Source organism: Leucoraja erinacea, chromosome 8 (assembly GCF_028641065.1).
Source record: "Leucoraja erinacea ecotype New England chromosome 8, Leri_hhj_1, whole genome shotgun sequence".
Classification (NCBI taxonomy): Eukaryota; Metazoa; Chordata; class Chondrichthyes; order Rajiformes; family Rajidae; genus Leucoraja; species Leucoraja erinaceus.
Window position 1 is genome coordinate 53,824,381 of NC_073384.1, and position 25,407 is coordinate 53,849,787.

General features: G+C 42.7%; 2 protein-coding genes across 2 annotated transcripts in view; one reads left to right on the top strand and one right to left on the bottom strand.

Moving 5' to 3' along the window:
- rrp15 (ribosomal RNA processing 15 homolog) overlaps positions 1 to 15,045 on the bottom strand; it is a 39,329-nt gene extending 24,284 nt beyond the window's left edge. The window contains exons 1-4 of the mRNA XM_055639727.1: positions 14,887 to 15,045; positions 10,900 to 11,138; positions 7,693 to 7,790; positions 3,786 to 3,987 (exon numbers count right to left, since the gene is read on the bottom strand). Of these exons, the coding sequence (XP_055495702.1) occupies positions 3,786 to 3,987; positions 7,693 to 7,790; positions 10,900 to 11,138; positions 14,887 to 14,941 (594 nt within the window). The 5' untranslated portion in view covers positions 14,942 to 15,045. The remainder of the gene's footprint in view (positions 1 to 3,785; positions 3,988 to 7,692; positions 7,791 to 10,899; positions 11,139 to 14,886) is intronic.
- On the top strand, positions 15,016 to 20,239 carry LOC129699880 (uncharacterized; the record flags this gene model as incomplete). Its single annotated transcript, XM_055640019.1, has 3 exons — positions 15,016 to 15,406; positions 17,743 to 17,855; positions 18,790 to 20,239. Coding segments are annotated over 3 exons (507 nt in total), but the record flags the coding sequence as incomplete, so codon positions are not given.
- Between the last annotated feature and the right edge of the window lie 5,168 nt (positions 20,240 to 25,407).

Here is a 25,407-nt window from a genome sequence, read left to right on the forward strand (position 1 = left end):
TCCACAACACCCCCTATCTTGGTGTCATATGCTTACTTACTAATCCAATTTACCACACCTTCATCCAGATCATTGATGTACATGACAAACAACAAAGGACCCAACACAGATCCCCGAGGCACCCCACTAGTCACCAGCCTCCAACCCGACAAACAGCCATCCACCATTACCCTCTGGCGTCTCCCATTCAGCCACTGTTGAATCCACCTTGCTACTCCTGCATTTATACCCAACAGTTGAACCTTCTTAACCAACCTTCCATGAGGAACCTTGTCAAAGGCCTTACTAAAGTCCATATAGACAACATCCACTGCTTTACCCTCGTCAATTTCCCTAGTAACCTCTTCAAAAAATTCAAGAAGATTAATCAAACATGACCTTCAAGGCACAAATCCATGTGACTGTTCCTAATCAGACCCTGTTTATCCAGATGCTTATATATATTATCTCTAAGTATCTTATCCATTAATTTGCCCACCACTGAAGTCAAACTAACAGGTCTATAATTGCTAGGTTTACTCTTAGAACCTTTTTTAAACAATGGAACAACATGTGCAGTATGCCAATCCTCAGGGACTATTCCCGTTTCTAATGACATTTGAAATATTTCTGTCATAGCCCCGGCTATTTCTACACTAACTTCCCTCAATGTCCTAGGGAATATCCTGTCAGGACCTGGAGACTTATCCACTTTTATATTTTTCGAAAGTGTCAGTACTTCTGTTACTTTGAAACTCATAGTATCCATAGCTACTCTACTAGTTTCCCATAGCTGCCTTATGCTTACTACTAAAGGGGGGGGTCAGTACAGTGTGGATCGGAGGATCTGTGCCGGATGAATGGGGGATCATTACAGGATGAACGAGGGGATCAGTAAAAAGATGAATGGGAAAATCACTACAGAATGGATGGGGGGGGGGGGGGGGAAATTGGTGCAAGGTAAATGGAGGGTGGGTCAGTACGGGATGAATGGGGGGGGGGATCAGTGCAGTATTAATGGGGGGAGAAGAGCAGGATGGATGGGAAGGGGGATCAGTACAGGGGGAGGGGGAGGGGGAGGGGCAGAGGAAGTAGGGAGGAAGGAATGTCAGCGCTCCTCGGACAACATCGCCCCGCTGCCTTGGCTGTCCCCCGCAAGTGCCGCCGCCAAATGGGGAGGCGGTTGGGATCTGCTCGCCACCGCCTCCCCTCCTCCACCAGCCAACAGCAAGGTGCGGAGCCGAGCTATGGGATCTTTGGTGCAGCTGCTTCAGATGGCGGAAGTAGGCCTCCCCCTCCCTCCCTCCTCCCGGCCTCGACGTGCGAGAGGGTTTGTTTTGAAAGCGCCGTCGGCAGGCAGCGGCCGCTATCAGGGCACGCGGGGTGCGGGAGGAGGAGGAGATGGAGCCGCTATCACGGCCGCTGCTGCCGCTGTTCGGGGCCGGTCATTCGCTTCGACCCTTCGTCACCCTGCACCTTATACGTTTCCCCCCCACTACGCCGTCGACCCCTTTCCCCCCCCCCCCCCCCCCCCCCCCCCCCCCCCCCCCCCCCCCCCCCCCCCCCCCCCCATCCCCCCACCCGTAACCCCCCCCCCCCCCAACCGTTAATTTCGAGCCCCTGTTGATTGTCAGACTCAAACCCACAGCCTTCTAATATCTAAACAAAATAAGTGCTTGTCAAGATACTCATTAAATGGTGTCAGCAAACTTGTCTCACGTCGCCGACACGAAACGTCACTTTCCTTTTCTCCAGATATGCTGCCTCACCCGCTGAGTTACTCCTGTTTTTGTGTCCATCTTCGGTATAAACCAGTAACTGTAGTGCCAAGCCAGGCAAAATGAGTCGGCCTTTAGGTTGCCCAGCGGCACTTTGGGTGGTCAACCCGGGCAACCGTTAATTTCGAGCCCAGATAAAAGAGCTGTTGATTGTCAGACTCAAACTTGGTCCACAGCCTTCTATATCTAAACAAATTAAGTGCTTGTCAAGATACTCATTAAATGGTGTCAGCAACACTGTTTCCACTTGTCTCTATGTACTCCGGATACTTGCACTCTCTGGGTGAAAAAGATTCCCCTTTAGATTCACATTGATGACCAGCCGACAATTATTGACAAGGAATATTTGGACCCAAGTAGAAACACAGGATATCACAGTTTATCAATGAGATACCACAGACCATTTGACTACCACTTGTTTCATGTCCCAAATGACATATTCCCCCTCCTCCACAATGTATTTTTGTTTAAGGATTCTACTGCCACCTCAGGCAATTGAGGAAATTCAGAGTGTCTCCGAGGATCCTCCAGTGCTTCTACGCAGCGGCGGTGGAAAGCATTTTGTCCGGGAACATTACCATCTGGTTTGGGAATTGCTCTGCCAAGGACAAGAAGGCTCTGCAGAGAGTAGCGCATTCGGCCGAACGTACTATGGGAACTTCACTTGCCCCCCTGCAGGAACTATACATCAGGAGGTGCAACCCCAGAGCCAACAATATCATGAGAGACCCCTTCCACCCCTGCAACGGACTGTTCCAGCTGCTACGGTCAGGCAAACGCCTCCGTTGCCATGCGGTGAGAACGGAGAGGTTGAGAAGGAGTTTCTTCCCAGAGGCCATTCGGACGGTAAACGCCTATCTCACCAGGGACTAACTCTACTGAACGTCTTTCCTTCCATTATTTATTATATAAAAGAATGTGTGTGTTATGATTGTGTTTATAGTTTGTTTGGTTGTTTGGTTGTTTGTCTTTTGCACAAAAGTCCGCGAGCATTGCCACTTTCATTTCACTGCACATCTCGTATGTGTATGTGACAAATAAATTTGACTTGACTTGTTCACCACTATAAAGAGCTCAGAGGTCATGGAACGACTTGCCAGATGTTGCAAAACATCAGATGCTATTGTTATATATTACAATTTTAAAAAATCATTATTCATAGTCATAGACTGGGGTGGGAGATTGCAAACTTCACGTGGTCTGCCCTTTTTCAACAAATGCAATCAACCTGGCATGCACAATCAAATAAGATCAAATAGAACAAGTTGTCCTACAACTTTAGGCTGTGCATGCCATACGCAAGAAGTCATAGACTGAAACAGTGTGGAAACAGGCCCTTCGGCCCAACTTGCATACAACGGCCAACATGTCCCAGCTACACGAGTCCCACCTGCCTGTGCTTGGTCTAATTATTCTATAAATCAATTATGATACTTCACCAGCACTATCATAACAGCAGGTATGATCAAGCTCAATGGCAAGTATGATGTAGCTCAAGGACTTACACAAGAGAGACACCATAATTCGGAAGCCGGACCTGCCCAATGCAATGCAGCCAAGAGGTGGTCTCACAACTATTGGGCTTTATGCAGGTGCAATGTAGCCTCAGCCAGCTATAAAACTACACTGCATGGGTTGTCTATTGCTACATTCACATATTTTATAAAACATAACCTATAACTTGATCCATGTTAGAAGAGGAACAGTGGTCATGTAGCTTATTTGCACAATATTCCTTCATTGCTACCTGAATACAATTGTGTGTGATTAGATCTATTCCTACTTTAAACTGCAGTAAAACAGTAAGATTAATTATGCTCATACTCCATCTACCTTGTCAATAAACCAACACTACATATACAAATGTTTCCCCAATAATCACAAGAAACTGTTTTACTTACCAATTAAAGATAAAAGGCATTTGAAGTATAATAATCAGCTGATCCCCAACCGTTACCATAATTGCCTCAATCTCCACAAGAGTAAGTTAATGGCGAATACTCATTAATCATAAGAATTTTCACACACCTGTTTTACACTCTTTGGTGTTCTTCCTGCTGAGTCCCGCTGCACATTTTGTGACGATCCACGAAGCACATCGATAAAGTCTTTCTTCGAGACCGATGACAGCAACTTGGCACGCTTTCGCTCAGACCCACCCACTTCTTTAACTTTATCATCCACAGATGTTTGATGTTTTCGCACAGCATTAAATAGCTGTACAACACCTCTGTAGATTAAACAAATAGATCAGTCATCTTCATCCCTAGACAAGGCAAATAGAGGTATAGGAGCATTAGCTGCAAAATCAGCAGGATGCTCCTCAGCTTCTTCCCGCAGGCTATAAGACTGATAAATGGACTTTGCCCCCTGCCAAAGTATCGCGCACCAACCACCAACCTGGACACACTGCAGCAGAGCCACTGTCGTGCCGTTGCCGATCGGAACGCCTGTTGATGTTTAGTAGAGAGTAGAGTGTTTAATTTGTTCATGATGATATATGTATTTTTATTTCTATTTATTTTTTACTGCACACTGAATGGACATTGGTTGAGCAACGTTTTTTTGTTTTCTTTGGGTATGTGAGTACTCAGGAAAATGACAATAAAGATATACTTGATACTTGTCTAGTTGCTGACATTCGTTCAATATATCCTCGTTTCGTTTATATATCCTCATTCGTTTAATATGTTTTATTATTTATTTATTATTATTTTTATTATTTTTATTTTTTTTATGATACTGCCTGTAAGGGAAATTCATTTTGTTGTCTCAAATTGAGACAATGACAATAAATTTGAATACAATACAATACAATACTCAGCTATACCGAAAGACTGAAGTGATCAGTTCTGAGTTTAAATTTAGTTTACTATCACATGTGCCGAGGTACAGTGAAAATGTTTTGTGCCGAGGTACAGTGAAAATGTATGCTAACCAGTCAGCTGAACGACAACACATGATTACACACGAGCCACCACAGTGTAGATACATGATAAGGGGAATAACGTGATAATGTTTCGTGCAAGAAATTTCAAAAGATTTATTCAATTATTAAAAATAATATTTACACTACAATAAAACAAGCCAGAACCCACCACTATAATACAATACAAACATGTATCCATAATTAACTACTATACAACTATGTTACAATCCTTATTGAGGATACATTCAACACCCTGCGGAGCCCAGCGGTCCCGGAACTCCCTCAGGGTGCCCATAGACAGGGCATATTCCCTTTCTAACCCCACCCGGGCACGGAGGTAACCCCGGAAAAGGGGCAGGCAGCTGGCTCGGGTAGAGCCATCCACCGTCTGGCGCCGTGACTAGCGGATGGCCAGCTTGGCCAGGCCCAGGGGCAACCCAACCAGGACATCTTCAGCCCTACCCTCTCCCCTACGCACAGGGTGTCCAAAGATGAGGATGGTGGGTGAAAAATGCAGCCAGAAGGCAAGGAGCAGCCCCTTTAGATATTCAAACAGTGGCTGCAGCCTCACTCACTCCATGTACACGTGGTACATAGACTCTTCCAGCCCGCAAAAGTGGCAGGCCGCTGGTGAGTCTGCGAACCGCGATCTCTCTAGTTCTTGGTAGGATCGTTCAGTTGCCCGATAATAGCTGGAAGAAACTGTCCCTGAATCTGGAGGTCTGTTTTCACATTTCTATATATATTTTGCCCGATGGGATAGGGGAGAAGAGGGAGTAGCTTGATTAGCGAGTAGCGACGCATCCTTGATTATAGTGGTGGCCTTGCCAAGGCAGTGTGAGGTGTAAATGGAATTAATGGAAGGAATGTGTAGGAAGGAACTGCAGATGCTGGTTTAAACAGAAGACACAAAATGCTGGAGTAACTCAGCAGGACAAGCAGCATCTCTGGAGAGAAAGAATGGGTGGTTTTGTGTCTGAAGGGTCTTGACCTGAAACGTCGCCTGTTCCTTCTCTCCAGAGATGCGGCCTGTCCCGCTGTTACTCCAGCATTTTGTGTCTATTAATGGAAGGAAGGTTGGTTTATAGAAATAGAAAATAGGTCATTTGGCCTTTCGAGCCAGCACTGCCATTCATTATGATCATGTCCGATCATCTAAAATCAGTACCCCGTTCCTGCTTTTTCTCCGTATCCCTTGATTCCTTTAGCCCTAAGAGCTAAATCTAACTCTCTCTTGAAAACATCCAGAGAATTGGCCCCCACTGCCTTCTGTGGCAGAGAATTCCAGATTCACAACTGGGTGGAGTAGTTTTACCTCATCACAGTCCTAAATGGCATACCCCTTATTCTTAAACTGTGACCCCTGGATCTGGACTCCCCCAACATCGAGAACATTTTTCTTGCATCTAGCTTGTCCAATCCTTTAAGAATTGTATGTGTTTCTATAAGATGCCCTCTCATCCTAAATCCCAGTGAATATAAACCCAGTCGATCCATTCTTTTATCATAGGTCAATCCTGCCAGCCCGGGAATTAACCTGGTGAACCTTCGCTGCACTCCCTCAATAGCAAGAATGGTCTTCCTCAAATTCGGAAACCAAAACCGCACATAATACTCCAGGTGTGGTCTCACAGGGCCCTGTACAACTGCAGTAGGACATCCTTGCTCCTGTACTCAAATCCTCTCGCTATGAAGGCCAACATGCCATTTGCTATCCTCACTGCCTGCCGTACCTGGCTGCTTACTTTCAATGACTGATGTACATCCAGGTTGTGTCCTCTTTGCCTAATCTAGCACCATTCAGATAAGAATCTGCCTTCTTGTTCTTGCCACCAAAGTGGATAACATCATATTTATCTATATTATACTGCATCTGCCATGCATCTGCCCACCCACCCAACCTATCCAAGTTACCCTGCAGCCTCATAGCATCCTCCTCGCAGCTCACATTGCCACCCAGCTTTGTGTCATCTGTAAACCTGGAGATGTTACATTTAATATTACGTGATGGTCTGGGATGCATCCACAACATTCTCTGCCTGTTCCAAGCTGTATTGCCATAACCTCATTGATTTATCAACCTGACCAATTTTTTAAATAGCTACAAGTTTGACTGTGTTTTCCATTTCTTTTGCTGTCTTGGATAACAAAATGGGATGTTTTTTTATAAAGTGTAAAGTGTAAAATCAGCATAATAGCATAAATGACAAGGTGTAAAGGGCCTGCCCCACTTTCACGACCTAATTCACGACCTCTGCCGAATTTGCCCTTGACTCATAATCGCAGCATGGTCATCACGAAGTCGTAGGTAGGGCGTAGCATGCCGTGATGCTAGTCGTAGGTGCTCGTGGCATCAAGTAGGTCGGGGTGTTTTTCTAGCATGATGAAAAATGTCCACGAGTAAAAAAGGTCGTGAATTAGGTCGTGAAAGTGGGACAGGCCGTTAAGTCTTTCCAAATTGGCTTGGATAATACAATTACAATCAGACTCAATAAAAGGAAGAAACAGAGATATACATTATGCAGAGCAGGCTACCCTCCTGAACTGACTGCTTACTAGGAATGTCCAGCAAGGGCTGAAATCCAAGAACATCAAAAACTGGAGTTTCAGACTGAGCATAGCAGTAGCAGTAGGAGACATTTGCTGGCCATGGACAGAGCCTCTTGCATATCTTTTGGGGTCATTAACACAATGGAGATAGACTCTTTCCCATGTGATATAAAGTTGCTTAGGGAGGCAATGTCAACTGAAGGGTTTCTTTTGCATACAATGTCACAACTTAATGTGCAGACTTTAAGCCTTCTCCGCGCATGCGCGCGTGTGCATATTCTGTTTGGCTGCTGCAAATAAGAATTTCATTGACATATGGCAATAAAATGCTCATGACTAATTTGCATTCTATTTATCCTATCACCACACAGCAATTTATGTTTTTTCAAGTAGTTAGATGTTGAAGGCTCATAAAATGTATCCATCAAGCAGATGAGCAGCAGAATGAATACCTACTTGGTGGCTATCCTCTGTAGGTTTTTCTCAGTCTCCCGATCTCGAACTACATCGGGTTTCACTCTGCACATCTGCTCCCATTCTTTCTTTTCATCCAGCTGCCAAAGAAAGCACATTTAGCAACATGTTGCATAATCCCTTAACTTCACACAAACCAATAGGATTTTAATAAATGAATTGTTGTTTTAATTACTCCAGATGTTTGTTGGAAACTGATGAAAATAATTAGCAAAGACAAAGCTTATGCCGAACTGTTGTTAACATTTGTAAAATTGTAAAGTTTAAAACACCTGGCTGTTATTAATATCAGTAAAGTGACATTTTCTAAAGATGAAATCCATTATTAATGAAGGATGTTGTTCTGAAATGGTGTTTTTCCTTGTCATTCAACGTCTGTCTCATCTACCTGGGTATCAGTAGAGCACAGGATGAATGTAGAGTTTATGCTAACAATGTGCTTTTGCACAAGTGTAAGGTTTCCATCCCAACACCCGTCTATGCACGATCCATTTAAAGCAATTGGAAGTGTGTGTGGTAAGCCTCCCTCCATCAGGAAATGTAGCAGTCAGGCAAATGCATTTCAGATGGAACCTGTGTGATCAGGGGAACAAAAACTTGCCTCCTGTCAGATTCTATTCCAGAAGTTAGGAACAACATGCCAACTCACCGCACCATCATACCCGTCAGAACTAGGTATTTCAAAACATCTTACAAATTCAAATTTCAGAGTTAATTGAAATGTGTATGAATTTACTACTAAACATCATCCGCACTGGATTGGCTAAGGATTACTGTCAGCAATCCGATTTTGGGAGCTTGCTAACAAACTCTTTAAAATTAATTTCCGGAGTTCAACGGCATTGCTGTCTCCATATCTATTCCCAGCACCACTGATGCAAGCGTTATCATTGAGACAATTGCCAAGACAAACATTTGCAATTCCACATTAGTCTACAGAAAACATTGTTTTGCGATAGCTAGTTTAGCATGGCTCATTCACATACCCCATATAACAGTACAACACAGGAAAAGGCCTTTCGGACCATGTCTGTGCCGAACATGTTGCCAAGACCAAATCTAATCTGTGCACTTAATCTATATCCCTCCATATCCATTAGTCTATCTGAAAGTCTTTTCAATTGCACTATTGTATCTGCTGCAACCACCCAACAGCATGTTGCAGGCTTTCACCACATTCTGTGTAAATATACCTACCCTGCACATTTCCTTTAAACTGTGCCACTCTCACCTTAAAAGCCCTGTCCCACAGTAAGAGTTCTCCCGAGTTTGCCCTGATTCGAACTCGGAGATTTACGGTAATGGCCACTCGTCGGTACTCGGGGCTTTCGTGGACATTTTTCATCATGTTGAAAAATCTTCACGAGTCTTCCCGTGCTTACCTGCCATTAGCGAGTCTTCCCGAGTACCTGCCATTGGCGCTAAGAGACGTCCCCGAGCTCCGACGTACCCCCTACGTTCATTCTCCGTGCCTACCACGAGTTTGATTTTTTTTATACTCGGGAGAGCTCTTGGAATGAACTCGTACCATGGGACAGGGCTTTTAAAACTATACCCTGTAGTATTTGATTTTTTTTTCACTCTGGTGAAAAGGTTCTGACTGCCTACCCCATCTGTGCTTCTCAATTGTATATACTTCTGTCAGGTCTTGCCGCAATCTCCGGCATTGTAGAGAAAACAATCAAAGTTTGTCAAAACTCTCCATGTAGCTAAAAACCCCCAATCCACGTTCATTCTGGTAAACCTCCTTTGCACCCTCTCCAAATCTTCAACGTCCTTCCTGCGATGATGCGACCAAAACTGTGATGATACTCCAAATATGGCTGAACCAAAGTCTCATAAAGCTGCATCATGAAGTCCTGCCTTTTATATTCAATGCCAAGACCAATGAAGGCAGGCTTACCATATGCCTTATTTACCACTCTAACTATACGTTGCCACTTTTTCAGAGAGTTATGGTTTTGGACCCCAAGATCCCTCTGTACATCTGATAAGATGCCATGCCATTAGTTGTATATTTTACAATTATCAAATATCTTACTAAAATCCATGTAGACATCATCCACCTCATTAAAAAAAAAACTTGATTAAGTTAGTAGGACACCAGATAATTCCAGCATTATCCTTTTAGATTAGATCACTCAACTAACAAGGCACTTGGCAAGGAGGTGAAATGATGAATCCAGTGTAGAATCAACAGGTCAAATGGTCTCCTTCAGTATTATTACTTTTCTGTAATTACGAGTTCAACGCTGCTTTATTTCACTTGAAATTAAGTTGGCAGTTTGACAAAATTCACATCTTGTTCGTCATTTTTTACTGCACACACACCCTTGCTTTGTTTATCTGTGATCAAGAACTAAAAGCAAGCAGAATGTTGTCAATGTACAACAGTGGATTCATCCATGTAAACCTGATCATTCAGGAATCAATTAATCCCTTATTTATTTGGAAACTTTCTTAAAACAAATCTGTATGTTAAAAATGTGATATACAGTGCCCTCGATAAAGCCGTGTGTCCCAAACATTATGGTGCCCTGAAATGGTGGGACTGTGTATAAACACTGCTGTAATTTCTACATGGTGAATTTTGGCCTTTATTAAAATTTGACAATGTGCACTTTAACTACATGTGATTTTTTTTCTATTACAAATCTCGAATTGTGGAGTACAGAGGCAAATAAATAAATTATGGTTCTTTGTCCCAAACATTATGGCGGGCACTGTATTTGTAACCAATGTTGCCAGTATTATTAGCGCAGAAAAATTAACCACATTTTCTGAAGGTATGAAAAAAATTATTTTGTCAACTCACTTGAACCTGCAGAAAAGATTAATCCCTATAAAACCCTTTGCTTTGAAATACTGGTCAATATTTTATCAACCTTCCCTTAACCTCCCCCCATCCTGCTCCAGAAGCATATTGATTTTTAAACTCGTGACAGCTTCAATGGGATTCCTAAGCAATATATTTTACAATTCCTACTACATCTCAATTATATTTGCTCCTATAAACAAGAACCCTGTTATTTTAACCCTTCAGATGTCACCCTATTTTACCTTCTCATTTCAACATTGTCTGCTTCTTACACAGTACATTATTCTTCTGAAGAAGAGTTGTATATTTAGTTTCCTTGGGCCCATTCAAAAACTGTTAATTGCCTCAATTTCAAGAGCTCAATGCAATACCTTTTTCATCTTTTCTAACATCTCTTGTTTCAGTTTTTCTTTTTCTTTCTCTTTCTTTTTAACAAGTATCGTTGGTTTGTCGCCAGGCGTACTCTTGTTGAGAATTCTGCTCATTGCATCTGCCCAGCCAGCATTAGGATTTTCAACCGGGGATTCCCCTCCAGGTTCAGCCGCTGCCTCACGATTTTCCCCATTTTCCATTGAAGAGGAGTGCTCACTTGCAAGGTCTCCATCGGAATCTAAAAATGAGGAATAGGCAGGTTTCTCGGATTAGAAAGGGTGCGCTCCAGTTCAAATTTTTCATTTGATGCAATGCTGACATCTAGTGTCAAAATGAGTTTCAGCAATCTCCTCTCAATAGTCCAACAAGCACAATTGTAAAATAAAACCTTTGCTTACAGAATTATAGAAGATAACAGTGGATCGCTATGGATGCTTATATTTTCAAAAGTGAATTTCTATGACACAAATACAAAATTGATTTCTTGCCTGACATAGGATTTCAGTGATCCATTTATATAATGCTACCTAACTTTATGTATTCCTATCTTTGTTCTGTATCGCTTGAACCTTTGATTGTTCTTGATAACCAATTTCAAAGTTTAAATTAACAACTGATGTACAGTGGCAATAATTAAAAAAGTTAGAAGTGTACCAAGAAGGTCTCATTGCACCACCCCTTTTCCTAATCTGACACCTTTGACATAATAATCTGTCTTCCTGTTCTTGCCACCAAAATGGATAACCTCACATTTATCCACATTATACTGCATTTGCCATGCATCTGCCCACTCACCCATCCAATCCCAGTCACTCTGCAGCCTCATAGCATCCTCATCGCAGCTCACACTGCCACCCAGCTTCGTGTCATCCGCGAACTTGGAGATGTCACATTTAATTCCCTCATTTAAATCGTGAATATATATTGTAAATATCTGGAGTCCCAACACGGAGCCTCGTGGCACCTCACTAGTCACTGCCTGCCATTCTGAAAAGGGCCTGTTAATTCATACTCTTTGCTTCCTGTCTGCCAACCAGTTCTCCATCCATGTCAATACCCAACCACCAATACTATGTGCTCTAATTTTGCACACTAATCTCTTGTGGGACCTTGTCAAAAGGCTTTTTGAAAGTCCTGATACACCACATCCTCTGGCTCGCCCTTATCCATTCTACATGTTACATCCTAAAAAAAAATGAAAATTATCACATTATCATGACTACTTTCTTTTATAAAATATCAGCGGCATTTCTTCCCAACCAGTTGAATTAAAAGTGAAATGGAACAAGTAACTGACAAGAATTTAATAGCTGCAGCGACTGAAGGATTTAGTTTATATACAATGTCAGCAGTTGAAAGAGTATGTCTAAGGTAACTGATCAAGGGAGAAGCAGATCGAGTGAGGCCCAGAAGGAACAGAGTATCCCGCAGAACAGAAACAGCAGTAAAGATACAATGATATGTGTGGAATGGCATGGGAGAGTTTAAGCATAAAGGGAAAGATGTTTCAGGAGCAAGCAGAGAACATAATTTATGGATGAGCAGGACAATGCAGGAGAAGACGTGTAGGAAGGAACTGCAGATACTGGTTTAACCCAAAGATAGACATAAAAAGCTGGAGTAACTCAGGAGGACTGGCAGCATCTCTGGAGAGAAGGGATGGGTCTCTGGAGAGAAGGAGAAAACATGATCGGCAGTTCTGAAGCAACATAAAATCATTATGAAGGCTTTAGCAATGGTAACTACAATGGTTCAAGCTCTTATTTAAAAATAAGGTAGGACCCGAAAACCAATATCACCATTATACAGAGACTATAATTGAAATCATATGCATAATTTGGTGTCCCTTCTAAAGAGGGGAATACTTTTTGTACATGGTGCAGAAAAGGTTTAACAGACTGATTTCGGGCAAACAAGGGGAGATTAAGGAGAGGATTTAGGAACGGTGAGCTCATTAAAACGTACTAAATTTTTAGAATTCAATAGTACCGAATTGAAGAGCATATTTCCCCATGTTTGAGGAGACTAAAACTAGGAGTCACAATCTTAAACTAAGGGATAGGCAATTTTGGACTTAAATAGAGATATTTTTGTTCAGAGTGGTGCATCTTCGGCCTTCTTATCCTCAGAGACTGTGGTGGCTTAATTACTGATTGCATCGCTATCAAAGAGAAATAGATTTCTGGATACTTAGTGGAAATCAAGGGATTATAGAGATACGAGAACAAAATGATGCTGGGTAAAGAAGACAACTCTGGATCATGTTGATTGGGAAAGTGATCCCAAGAAAACAAAAGGCGTAATTTTCTTCTGAGATGTTATATCCAGTAAGGAATGACAATCCGTGAATGCAATTAAGATTTCACAACTGCAAGTACACAATTGAGAATAGGTACGTGTGTGGATCAATTAGATTAAATTACTATCACAAACACAGAATTGAGAGACAATCAACTTGTTTTAAATAAGTATCACAAAGATGGCTGAAATGAATGCAAGGAACAAAGTTCACAATCATAGTTACCAACATTACACTTGTTACATTACAACATTCACTGATCCAGCTTCAGAATGTAGGCAGGTCGACTACAAAAGTCATGGGAAAATAATCTCATTAATTGTTAAAGGGATTATTTTCAATTTGACCATTATTAAATTTGTTCATTGGAATTTTTTAAATGATTTGACCATAATGAGGATAATGAGGAACATGGATCAAGAGTAGCATATAAAATGCACAGGGCAGGCCAAGAATGAATTATGTGCTTGTACCACCAGCAATACAGGAATGGGGCCAGAAGCCTGCTTCTTTGGTTCCGTGAAATTCAGGAGAATGTTCGAGTCCACAGTAGACATGGACTGTAGACAGAGGAGGAAAATAATGCCAACATTACAAAAAGCAAGAGATTAAAGTCTGAAAGAGGCTTAAAAAAGCAAAAAAAGCTGGAGTAACTCAGCAGGTCAAACAGCATCTCCGGAGAAAAAGAATAGGTGACGTTTCGGGCCAAGACCCTACCTCAGACACTTGGATATGCAGGGAATGGAAGGATATAGATCACATGCAGGCAGAGTAATTTAACTTGGCATAGACTGGGGAATGCTTCATGGACCTAGAACTTCACCCATCCAGGTTCTCCACGGATGCTGCCTGGCCCACTGAATGACTCCAGCACTTTGTGTTCTAGGAAGATCGCAGCATCTGTAGTTCCTTGTGTCTAACCTGTTCAGCAAATACTTTGTGGGCCAAAGGTCCTGCACCAGTGCTGCAATATTACACGCTCTAAAGACCAGAGTTCCTGCAGCTGGTGGTTGCTATCAAGAGGGAAACATGGAGAAGGGTTTAACATGAACGGTGGAATGAATTAGAATTATTGAACTGAATTACTTGATTAGTACGGGTGTCAGGGGTTATGAGACAAAGGCAGGGGAGTGGGGTTGAGAGGGAAAGAGAGATCAGCCATGACTGAAGGGTCTTGACCTGTAACGTCACCCATTCCTTCTCTCCAGAGATGCTGCCCATTCTGCTGAGTTACTCCAGCTTTTTGTGTATATCTTAGAAACATAGAAAATAGGTGCAGGAGTAGGCCATTCGGCCCTTCGAGCCTGCACCGCCATTCAATATGATCATGGCTGATCATCCAACTCAGTATCCTGTACCTGTCTTCTCTCCATACCCTCTGATCCCTTTAGTCACATCTAACTCCCTCTTAAATATAGCTTCAGCTATGACTGAATGGCGGAGCAGACGGGGTGGGACGAATGGCCTAATTCTGCTCCTATAATTTATGAATTATTGAACTGAGAGCAAATGAGACAGGCGGTCCCGACCCTGGCGTTGCGTTGCTCTCCTCTCCTCATCACGTTGGACCTAAACTTCATGCAGACCCTTTGTCACTTTCTCTTCCCACTTTCTCTTCCCACTCTCTCTCCTGATCTATCTCTCTCCCCCCTCTCTCTCTCTCCAAGGTCCAGTCCCGTCCATTTACCGCTGGATTCCTGTCCGCCGGGTCCACGCGAACCAACTGCCAGTAGCGCCGCCATCTTTGAGGAGGGCGGCCCGGCCCTGATCGTCCCCCGGGTGAAGCGCGGGGCCGGATGGTTCCGGGTGAAGCGCGGGGACGGATGGTTCCGGGTGCAGCGCGGGGACGGATGGTTCCGGGTGGAGCGCGGGGCCGGATGGTTCCGGGTGGAGCGCGGGGACGGATGGTTCCGGGTGGAGCGCGGGGACGGATGGTTCCGGGTGCAGCGCGGGGACGGATGGCGGGTGGAGCGCGGGGACGGATGGTTCCGGGTGCAGCGCGGGGACGGATGGTTCCGGGTGCAGCGCGGGGACGGATGGTTCCGGGTGCAGCGCGGGGCCGGATGGTTCCGGGTGCAGCGCGGGGACGGATGGTTCCGGGTGGAGCGCGGGGACGAGCACCACAGATCCTATAGATCCTGCAGGATCTTCGCCCAGCACTGCAGCAACTTTTACATCAGCCTGTCCCACAGAGTTACTCCAGCTCTGTGTGTCTATCTTTAGTATTAATTCTCGCCTGTTCTTCTCCAGACGTTTCTCAGTTTGCTTCAGACCCAAGTGCTTTCGGTTTATATGTAGTGTACGATGTTCTTGATATACTTGATAATAGACTTGATGGGCCGAATGGCCTAATTCTACTACTATCATTGGAGGAGGTGGGACGAGGGTAATCTGGGATCCAGCTTCTGCAAAGTAGCCTATCTGTTATTTTGTATTTATAAAGGTTTAGAAAGTGGCAATTCGACCCACCGTGTTTTCCATTGAGAGGGAGATTCCTTCTCTCCCCCTACTTGTACTCTTTGCAACATTATCTCACACACATGGTCATCAACTCCCTTTGATTTTTGTTTTTGTTTTCAACACTAAAGGGTAATTTTCAGTTGCCAGTAACCTAAGGCAGATATTTTTTTAAAATCTTAAGGTGTTTTTAACCTGTTAAGAAATTAACCAGATTTTTTAAGACGCATTGGATTGTGTTACATTTTCTGTTATTGTACACATAATATATGGCATTGGAAATGTCTCTTTATGAATTATCCACCTTGGGCCACACGACAGTTGAAATTAGTAATTCTGTTTGAAAGGTTGCGGCTGGTAGTTCCCGGTGTTGGGGAAACGAACAGATATCGTACAATGTGGGTTATTCCCGGAATCCATAGCGTGGGTGAAAGCCGTCTATCTTCATGCAGAGCCTGTGGTTTCAATAGAGGACTTTCACCATCACAATGTATGCTGGGATAGAGTGCACTCCATTGCGTCTCTGCTTTCTCTCAGTTTACAATTGGCTCTGAAGAGAAAACCTGAATTACGGCAGGGAAAAAAAAGAGTATATTGGAAGGAACTGCAGATGCTGGTTTATAGAGAAGGTAGATACAGAATGCTGGTGTAATTCAGCGGGTCTTGCAGCATCGCTGGAGAAAAAAAACCGAATAGGTGACATTTCCAGCTCGGAACCCTTCTTCAGAAAAGTATGCCAAATTTAAGTAAAAGTTGATATGCATATTTCTCTTGGTGAGACCACATGACATATGCTACTTTTAACGACATCTATATTTTTGGCTCAGATTAAACTGGAGACGTAATTGCCGATTGAAATTGTTATAATGTTGTGTATTACTGAACAACTAAATTAAGTTTAGCAGGCATTAGGAAATTGGGGAGGCGGGGGGGCTGTAGATAATAGAGATTTTGAAGAGAAATAGAAAATGGTTTAGATCAGAATATAATCTGGTATGTTTCGCCTGAAAACATTTTTATATTCCTCAGAATTCCTGGCAACAACCATGGGAAGGGGAATATAAATACTTTTTTCTGCCAAACCCCCTTTAGATGTGGGGAATCATGCATAGGACTGCGCTGGGTGCAGAGGGAAAAAGCAAAACAAACTAAAAACTGAAAGGTGCTCAATGCTTAAATCTAAAAATACTTAATCTAATTATGCTATGTGTCCCTGAAAGTGGTGAAGCAGATAGACTGGGGTCTTCTTCCTCTTGCGTATGACGTGCACAGTCTAAAGTTGTAGGTCAACTTGTTCTATTTGATCTATTTGTTTGTGCACGTCGGGTTGATTGCGTTAGTGAGTCGAAACAGGGTGGACCACGTGTAGGTTGCAATCTTCCACCCCAACAGTGGGGTGAAGAAGGTGTTTGGCATGTTTGCATTCATTGTTAAACCATTGGGTACAGGAGTTGGGACCACATTACAACTTACATTTCATTGGTGAGACCACATTTGGAGTATTTTGTGCATTTTTTGTCACCTGCTTTTGGAAAGATGCAGAAAAGATCCACTAGGACTGGAAGCTTGAGTTATTTATAAGGAGAGCCTGAATAGGTTGGTACATTTTTCCCTAAAGGTCTAGATTGAGGGGTGACCTTGTAAATGTATCATGAGGAGCATAGATCAGGTGGATGGTCAGAGTCTTTTTCCCAGGGTTGGGAAGTTGTAAATTAGAGGCCATAGAATTAAGGTGAGAGAGGACACATTTAAAAAGGACCTGAAGGGCAACATTTTCACACCAAATGTGGTGGGCATGCTGCTAGTGACCAGCTAGTGGAAGTTATAGACGTGGATACAATTCAATGTTTAAAATACATTGAGACAAATACATGGAGAGTAAAGGTTCAGATAAATAATCAATGGTGCTTTTATTGTCACATGTGCAAATGCACAGTGAAATTATTATCTTACTAACAGTCCAGTAGATTATTGCCTAACTTAAGCACATCCCCGATTAGCAAATTGTACAGAAAAAGTCTACAGATCCCGCATGCAAGAGGCACCATGTTTGGACGCCATTTTGAATGACCTGTCCATGCTGTAGGTATTATGAGCGGTGCCCTATCCAAGCAAGCCCGAGACTGCTGCAGTCCTCCGACCATCGCTTTCCATGGACATGTGGATCAACAAGCAAACCACGTCCTCTCCACTGTACAGGTACTTTGTTCAAACATTCAAAATAATGTTGATCAGATTTTAAAATACACTCTAAAATAATCAGGGAGAATAAGGCTGAATAAAAAGAAATCTGTCTTTTTGCAAAAATCTACAATAGATAGCAATGGTATAACTAAAATAAATCATTTCACACTTGTGAAGTATGCAAAAGTGTAGAGCTGTAGAATGAATATTGAATTATGCTTCATCAATCATTTATAATGTTAAAAGACAGCTCAAATACATTTCTCAAATGTTCTTAATATTAGTTAGATTTCAAGTTGAGCATTAACTGGCTGGATAACATATTATGCCTCCAAAGCCAGTCATAAATTAAGTGGTATATCAAAAGAGGCCCATTATGCCTGTTGAATGATTTGTCCTATCTCTTGCCTTTCTCCATTTCACGCTTGGTCCACTGCAATTTGCTTACTGAGGACTTGTCCTCATCAGTTGCTAACTTTCTGGATCTATATACATCTCTGGAACATCTGGAAAACACAGGTAGAACTGATGCCTCACAGCACCAGAGATCTGGGTTAGATCCTGACCTTGGGTGCCCTCTGTGCAAATGGTCATCTGCACTGACCATCGATTACCGTTTCACACTAGTTCTATGATATTCCACTTTTGCGTCCATGCCTTACACACGAAGGGGCAATTTACAGAGGCCAATTAACCGACAAACCCATATGCATTTGGGACATGGGAGGAAACCGGAACACCTGAAGGAACCCCACGCGGTCACGGGAAAATGTGCAAGCTGCACTCAGACAGCACCCGAGGTCAGGATCGAACCCAGGTCTCTGGTTCTGTGAGGCAGCGGTTCTGCTAGCTGCACCACTGTACCGACAACATCTAGTTCATGACTTGAATGGGATGATCTTCCTTGGACAACTACTGCATTTTGAATAATATGTTTTTTTTCTCGCAGTAGGGAGACAATGAAACTGGAAAATGAATAAACACCCAAAACATCTCTGCTAACAGACAGCAGCAATGAAAACAAAACTGACTGAAGAATATTGCGAAGAACAATTTAATTTTTTTCTGAAGTATAGTCTTCCAACATCAGGAGCAATGGAAGCAATATGGAAACCATTGTTTCATTCTTTTGTAAAAGGATGCAAAATACATTGTTATTTGTATTATTTTGAAGTTATTAACTTCAGTAAGAGCTACTGGAGCTCATTTTGACTGGCGTGATAGACCGTATTGGGATGATATGTATGAAGGGAAATTGTAAAATAGAACCATCATGATCTGACCCAACGACCGAGCATAGTTCAGATCAATCATAACTAAGAAATGTGTTCCTCACTCTGCAGGAACTGGGGCTGAGTATTTGAGGGTGGTAATGAATGTTCTAAATGTGCATTAGAAATAAAAATGAAAACCATTTTGAAATGTAACTATGATATACTGCAATTTTAACCCCTTAAGCTATAAATGAAAGCAATATATTTGCAGATGTACAATTTTGTACTTGGATGATATGCAACATAAATGTTTGATCAAACTTTATCTTTCCATTTTCCATAATCAGTACTTTATGGGGTCTATTTCAGCTGTTAAGAAAAGATCAGAATATTAGCATGTAAATTCTCTTGGGAACATTAAAATATAAATTTAAATTTCTATTTTATAGGCACTTGCCTGTGAGCTAAGAATGTGTAACTTAATAAGCACCATCTAGTTTCATTTTTTTTCTGAAACTGGTATTCTGATCTAAACCATTAATCTGATATAAAATGAAATGGTTTGCTGTTCGAGGTTCTGAGTGCTTTGTTCAGGGTTGACCAAGGAAATGATCCACACAGCAATACCGCGAGCCTCGTGGGGGCCCATGTAGAGTGAGATGCTGCTATGATCATCTTGGGTTCTTGTTCATGGAAAAATGTGGCATAGGAGGAAGGAGATGGGAGATTCACAAATGTCAATGAATAGAAATGCAATTGACGTCCTGCTGCTCAGAGCTGATGCTATTATCCATCTCCCAAGGCCCGCAACCTTGGCGTGATCTTTGATTCCACCCTCTCCCTTGAGCCTCACATCCGCCATGCCATTAAAACCTCCTTCTTCCATCTCCGCAACCGCCAAACTCAGACCCTCTCTCACACCTCCCGCTCCTGAAAGACTCATCCCATGCCTTCATCTCCTCCCGACTGGACTACTGCAACTCACTTCTCCTTGTCATCAGCTCCACCTACATCAACCGATTCCAACTGGTCCAGAACGCAGCCGCCCGACTCATCACCCACACCAAATCCTGGCATCACATCACTCCAGTCCTCAAACAACTTCACTGGCTTCCCATCTCCCAACGGATCAACTACAAAATCCTGATCCTCACCTAGAAAGCCCTCCACCATCTGCCCCCCCCCCCCCCCCCCCATATCTCCCTGACCTCCTCTCCCCCTACCAACCCTCACGGTCCCTCAGATCCACATCAGCCGGTCTCCTCTCCATCCACAAGTCCAACCTCCGCAGTTTTGGGGACAGAGCCTTCTCCAGGGCAGCTCCCAGGCTCTGGAACTCCTTCCCCCAACTGATCCGCAATTCCGTGTCCCTCACCATCTTCCAGACCCGCCTCAAGACCCATCTCTTCACCTCTGCCTATCCTTAGCCCCACGTTCCCCCTCCCTTTTAATCTGTGCATTAATTGCCTCGTATTGTGTTTTGAATTGAATTCTGTATTTACTTTGTGTACTAGTCATGCCTCAACTATTTATTTCATTCCCCTTACATGTTTTTCCTCTACCTGCTAAATTTTTGGTAAGGTGTCCTTGAGACTCTTGAAAGGCGCCCATAAATAAAATTTATTATTATTATTATTATTATCCAAATGGCATAAGCCAAATCAAGTGTTTATTTTAATCAATCTTCAAAATAACCGTTGAGCAACCACTAAGGTACTTTAAGTTTCCTTTAGCAGCAGAAGCACTTCTTTTACTGAGTAACTGAGTATTTTTGTCAGGAAAGAGGCTGTTTAATGCAGACATCTTCACGAGATCATGTGTAACAAGTTATGAAGCTTTGAACATGTCTCGTTCCCTTTCAGTGTCGACAGCTCCTTGCACAGATTGAACTTGCTGCTGAACCTGCCGTGTTGTGTGACACGACTAATATGCTGAATTAAATCGACTCATAATCAACTGCATAAAAATGGGCATCAGCAGAAGCAGAAAAGCACATTCTCACAAACATCAACCTCATTATATTCATTTTCTTCTTTGTACCATTACTATCAAGGCTGGATCAACACTGGTTCATTGATAAACGTGGGGGGATTTGCCAGGACTAACAACTAGTATGGGTAAACTTGAGGTGCTGGCAAAGTGAAACTGCAGTATAAGACTTCAAGCATGCTCATGAACAAAAACAGTATGCAATAGGCAGGGTTTAGCAAGCTCACATCAGATTAAAGCTCCTACAATCTATCATATTAGATTCATAGAGTCATACAACACAGAAACAAGCCCTTCAGCCCAGCTAGTCCATTGTGGCCAAGATGTCCCATCTACTCTAGTCCCACCTGCCCACGTTTGGCCCATATCCCTCTAAACCTTTCTTATCCATGTATCTGTCCAAATGTCTTTTTAATGTTGTTAGCTATAAATAGTAATGGACAATTAAACATCGTACTCTAGCCAAGCAGTTCTAGTAATGTTACAACACTAGCATATATTTAACAAGTGAAAAAATAGGAGAAATCAATTCTGCTAATTACAGGGTAATTAATCTGCTCTCAATCATTAGCAAACGGATGGATACTGTCATTAACAGTGAAATCAAATGGCACTTACCACAAACTATTTTCTAATGAAAAAAAACTGCAGGTATAAACAAAAACAGAAAATGCTGGGATAATAAGCAGATCAGGCCAAATCTGTGGGAAGGGAAACATAGTTACTGTTTCGTATTGAAATTGTTTTGTAAGTATATTTAACTCTGCCCATTGCATGGGAAGGAGATATTCCAACTTACTTGATGAACCCAAGTTAAAATGTGAAAGCACTAATCATCTACATGGGTCATTAGGGAAAGAAATCCGTGTCCATTGTTCCTGTTTGCTGTGTGGCATGTGGATCTTTCTCTTGTACATGGGAGAGGGTAAAAAAGGAAAGTAAATTAATTTTCAATGGACAAAGGGGAGGCTAGAAGGTTTACCAAGATAAGTGAGGAATCCTGATTAGAGATAGATGAGATGAGGGGAGTAGTTGAAATGCGAGGTTCAATTCCTTCACTAGATGTTTCCTGGTTGGATTAACCTGTTGATTGAGAAAGCAAAAGTAAAGGCAATTGATTGGTTTTCACATATAATGCACATGGAACCAAACACGCCAATAGTGCTGAAACAGGAAGCTGCAGATGCTGGTTTACACAAAAAGACACAAAGTGCTGGAGTAACAGCAAGTCACCCATTTGAAGAAGGGTCCCAAAACGTAACCTATCCATGTTCTCCAGAGGTGCTGTCTGACCCACTGAGTTCCTTCAGCACTGTCTCCCACTCCAATAGTGCCGACATTTCACGCATCAGGGAAAGTACAAAGCCTTACCTTTGCCTGGGGAACCAGGAATTTTAATTCAGTTACACAGTAATAAATACATCAGGTACACTTGCCTTTTAAATTCAGGTTGTGGTATCCAAGGATTGTAATTTTGCCTGTAAACTCACCTTATATCCCATTTAAAGAGACTGAAGGTTTCTACTTTCCTCAGAGCTTCAGGTCTTAATGCCCTTCTTGTATCTTGTACAATTTCAATGTTCTGCGAGTTAATTTGTGATCTCTAAAAAAAAAGCCAAGAATTAGTAATTAATCCCCATTACTTGTTCTGAAAAGGTCACTAAGTAGAAAGTAATCACATAAAACGAAATGCTGGAAATTTGAAATGAATACAAAAAAAAAATGTTGGAAACACTCAACAGGTCGACAGCAACTGTGAAAGGAGTAAAGTTAAGTGCGTTTCAAAACAAATTATTTAATTAAAACTGGCAATCATATTCAGATGAATGAGGCTACCCTAGCTGTAGCTGGTATGAAGCTGAGGGGCCGCTGACTTACTCCAGCATTTTGAGTCTATCCAGGAAGCACTGTTGCATACACTGTTGTTAGCTGGCTATTGTCTATGTTGCTGTCAGCTAGTTGGCAGCACATTGCATCCTAATGTCTTAATGTTCTTACATAGTTAGTGTACATTTCCTTCAAATATTTAAAAGCTATTTGAAGAACATTACTGAAATCAGTTAACTGCTACATGAATTAAAACATTGGAAAACAGCTTGAAAGTTATTCTTTTATAGGGTGGTACTGTGGCACAGCGATAGAAATAGAAAATAGGTGCAGGAGGAGGCCATTCGGCCCTTCGAGCTGTCACCGCCATTCATTGTGATCATGGCTGATCGCCCCCTATCAATAACCCGTGCCAGCCTTCTCCCCATATCCCTTGATTCCACTATCCCCTAACTCTCTCTTAAATCCATCCAGTGACTTGGCCGCCACTGCCCTCTGTGGCAGGGAATTCGATAAATTCACAACTCTCTGGGTGAAAAAGTTTTTTCTCACCTCAGTCTTAAATGACCCCCCCCTTTATTCTAAGACTGTGGCCCCTGGTTCTGGACTCCCAACATTGGGAACATTTTTCCTGCATCTAGCTTGTCCAGTACTTTTATAATTGTATATGTTTCTATAAGATACCCCCTCATCCTTCTAAACTCCAGTGAATACAAGCCTAGTCTTTTCAATCTTTCCCCAGTCCCGCCATCCCAGGGATCAATCTCGTGAACCTACGCTGCTCTGCCTCAATCACAAGGATGTCCTTCCTCAAATTAGGAGACCAAAACTGTACACAATACTCCAGATGTGGTTTCACCAGAGCCCTATACAACTGCAGAAGAACCTCTTTACTCCTATATTGAAATCCTCTTGTTATGAAGGCCAACATTCCATTAGCTTTCTTCACTGCCTGCTGTACCTGTAAGCCAACTTTCAGTGACCGGTGTACAAGGATGCCCAGGTCTCGCTGCACCTCCCCCTTACCTAACCTAACCCCATTGAGATAATAACCTGCCCCCTTGTTTTTGCCGCCAAAGTGGGTAACCTCACATTTATCTATATTATACTGCATCTGCCACAAATCTGCCCACTAACTCAACCTGTCCAGGTCACCCTGTAACCTCCTAACATCCTCTTTCACAGTTCACACTGCCACCCAGCTTTGTGTCATCCGCAAACTTGCTTGTGGTGCTCCTAATTCTCTCTTCCAAATCATTAATATATATGGTAAACAGTTGTGGCCCCAACACCGAGCCTTGCGGCACTCCACTCGCCACTGCCTTCTGAAAAGGACCCGTTCACTCCTACTCTTTGCTTCCGGTCTGCCAACCAATTTTCTATCCATGTCAACACCCTACCCCCAATACCATGTGCTCTAATTTTAGTCACCAGTCTCCCGTGCGGGCTTATCAAAGGCTTTCTGAAAGTCTTGATACACTACTTCCACTGGCTCCCTTTCATCCATTTTACTTGTCACATCCTCAAAGAATTCCAGAAGATTAGTCAAGCATGATTTCCCATTCATAAATCCATGTTGACTTGGACTAATCCTTTTACTGCTATCCAAATGTCCCATTATTACCTCTTTAATAATTGACTCCAGCATCCTTCCCACCACCGAAGTCAGGCAAACTGGTCTGTAATTCCCTGTTTTTCTCTCTCTCGCTCCTTTCTTGAAAAGTGGGATAACATTAGCTATCCTCCAATCCACAGGAACTCATCCTGAATTTATTGAACAGTGGAAAATGATCACCAATGCGTCCACTATTTCTAGAGCCACCTCCCTGAGGACCCTGGGATGCAGACCATCAAGCCCAGGGGATTTATCATCCTTCAGTCCCATTAGCCCACCCAATACTATTTCTCGCCTAATGAAAATTCCTTTCAGTTCCTCTACCCCCTTAGATCCTCTGTCCTCCAGTACATCTGGGAGATTGTTTGTGTCTTCCTTAGTGAAGACAGATCTGAAGTACCTATTCAACTCTTCTGCCATTTCCTTGTTGCCCATAATAATTTCACCCGTGTCTGCCTTCAAGGGACCCACATTTGACATATGCTTTTCCCCTTAACATATCTAAAGAAGCTTTTACTGTCCTTCTTTATATTCCTGGCCAGCTTCCATTCGTACTTCATCTTTTCAGCCCGTATTGCCCGTTTTGTTTCCTTCTGTTGTCCTATGAAAGTTTCCCAATCCTCTGGCTTCCGGCTACTCTTTGCTGTGTTATACATCTTTTCTTTTCGTTTTATTCTATCCCTAACTTCCCTTGTCAGCCACGGTTGCCTCCTACTCCCTTAGAATCTTTCGTCCTTTTTGGATTGAAATGATCCTGCGTCTTCCGGATTATGCCCAGAAATTCCTGCCATTGCTGTTCCACTGTAATTCCTGCTAGGATCCCTTTCCAGTCTACCTTGGCCAGCTTCCCTCTTATGCCTTCATGACCCCCTTTGTTCAGCTGCATCACTGACACTTCCGATTTAACCTTCTCCTTCTCAAA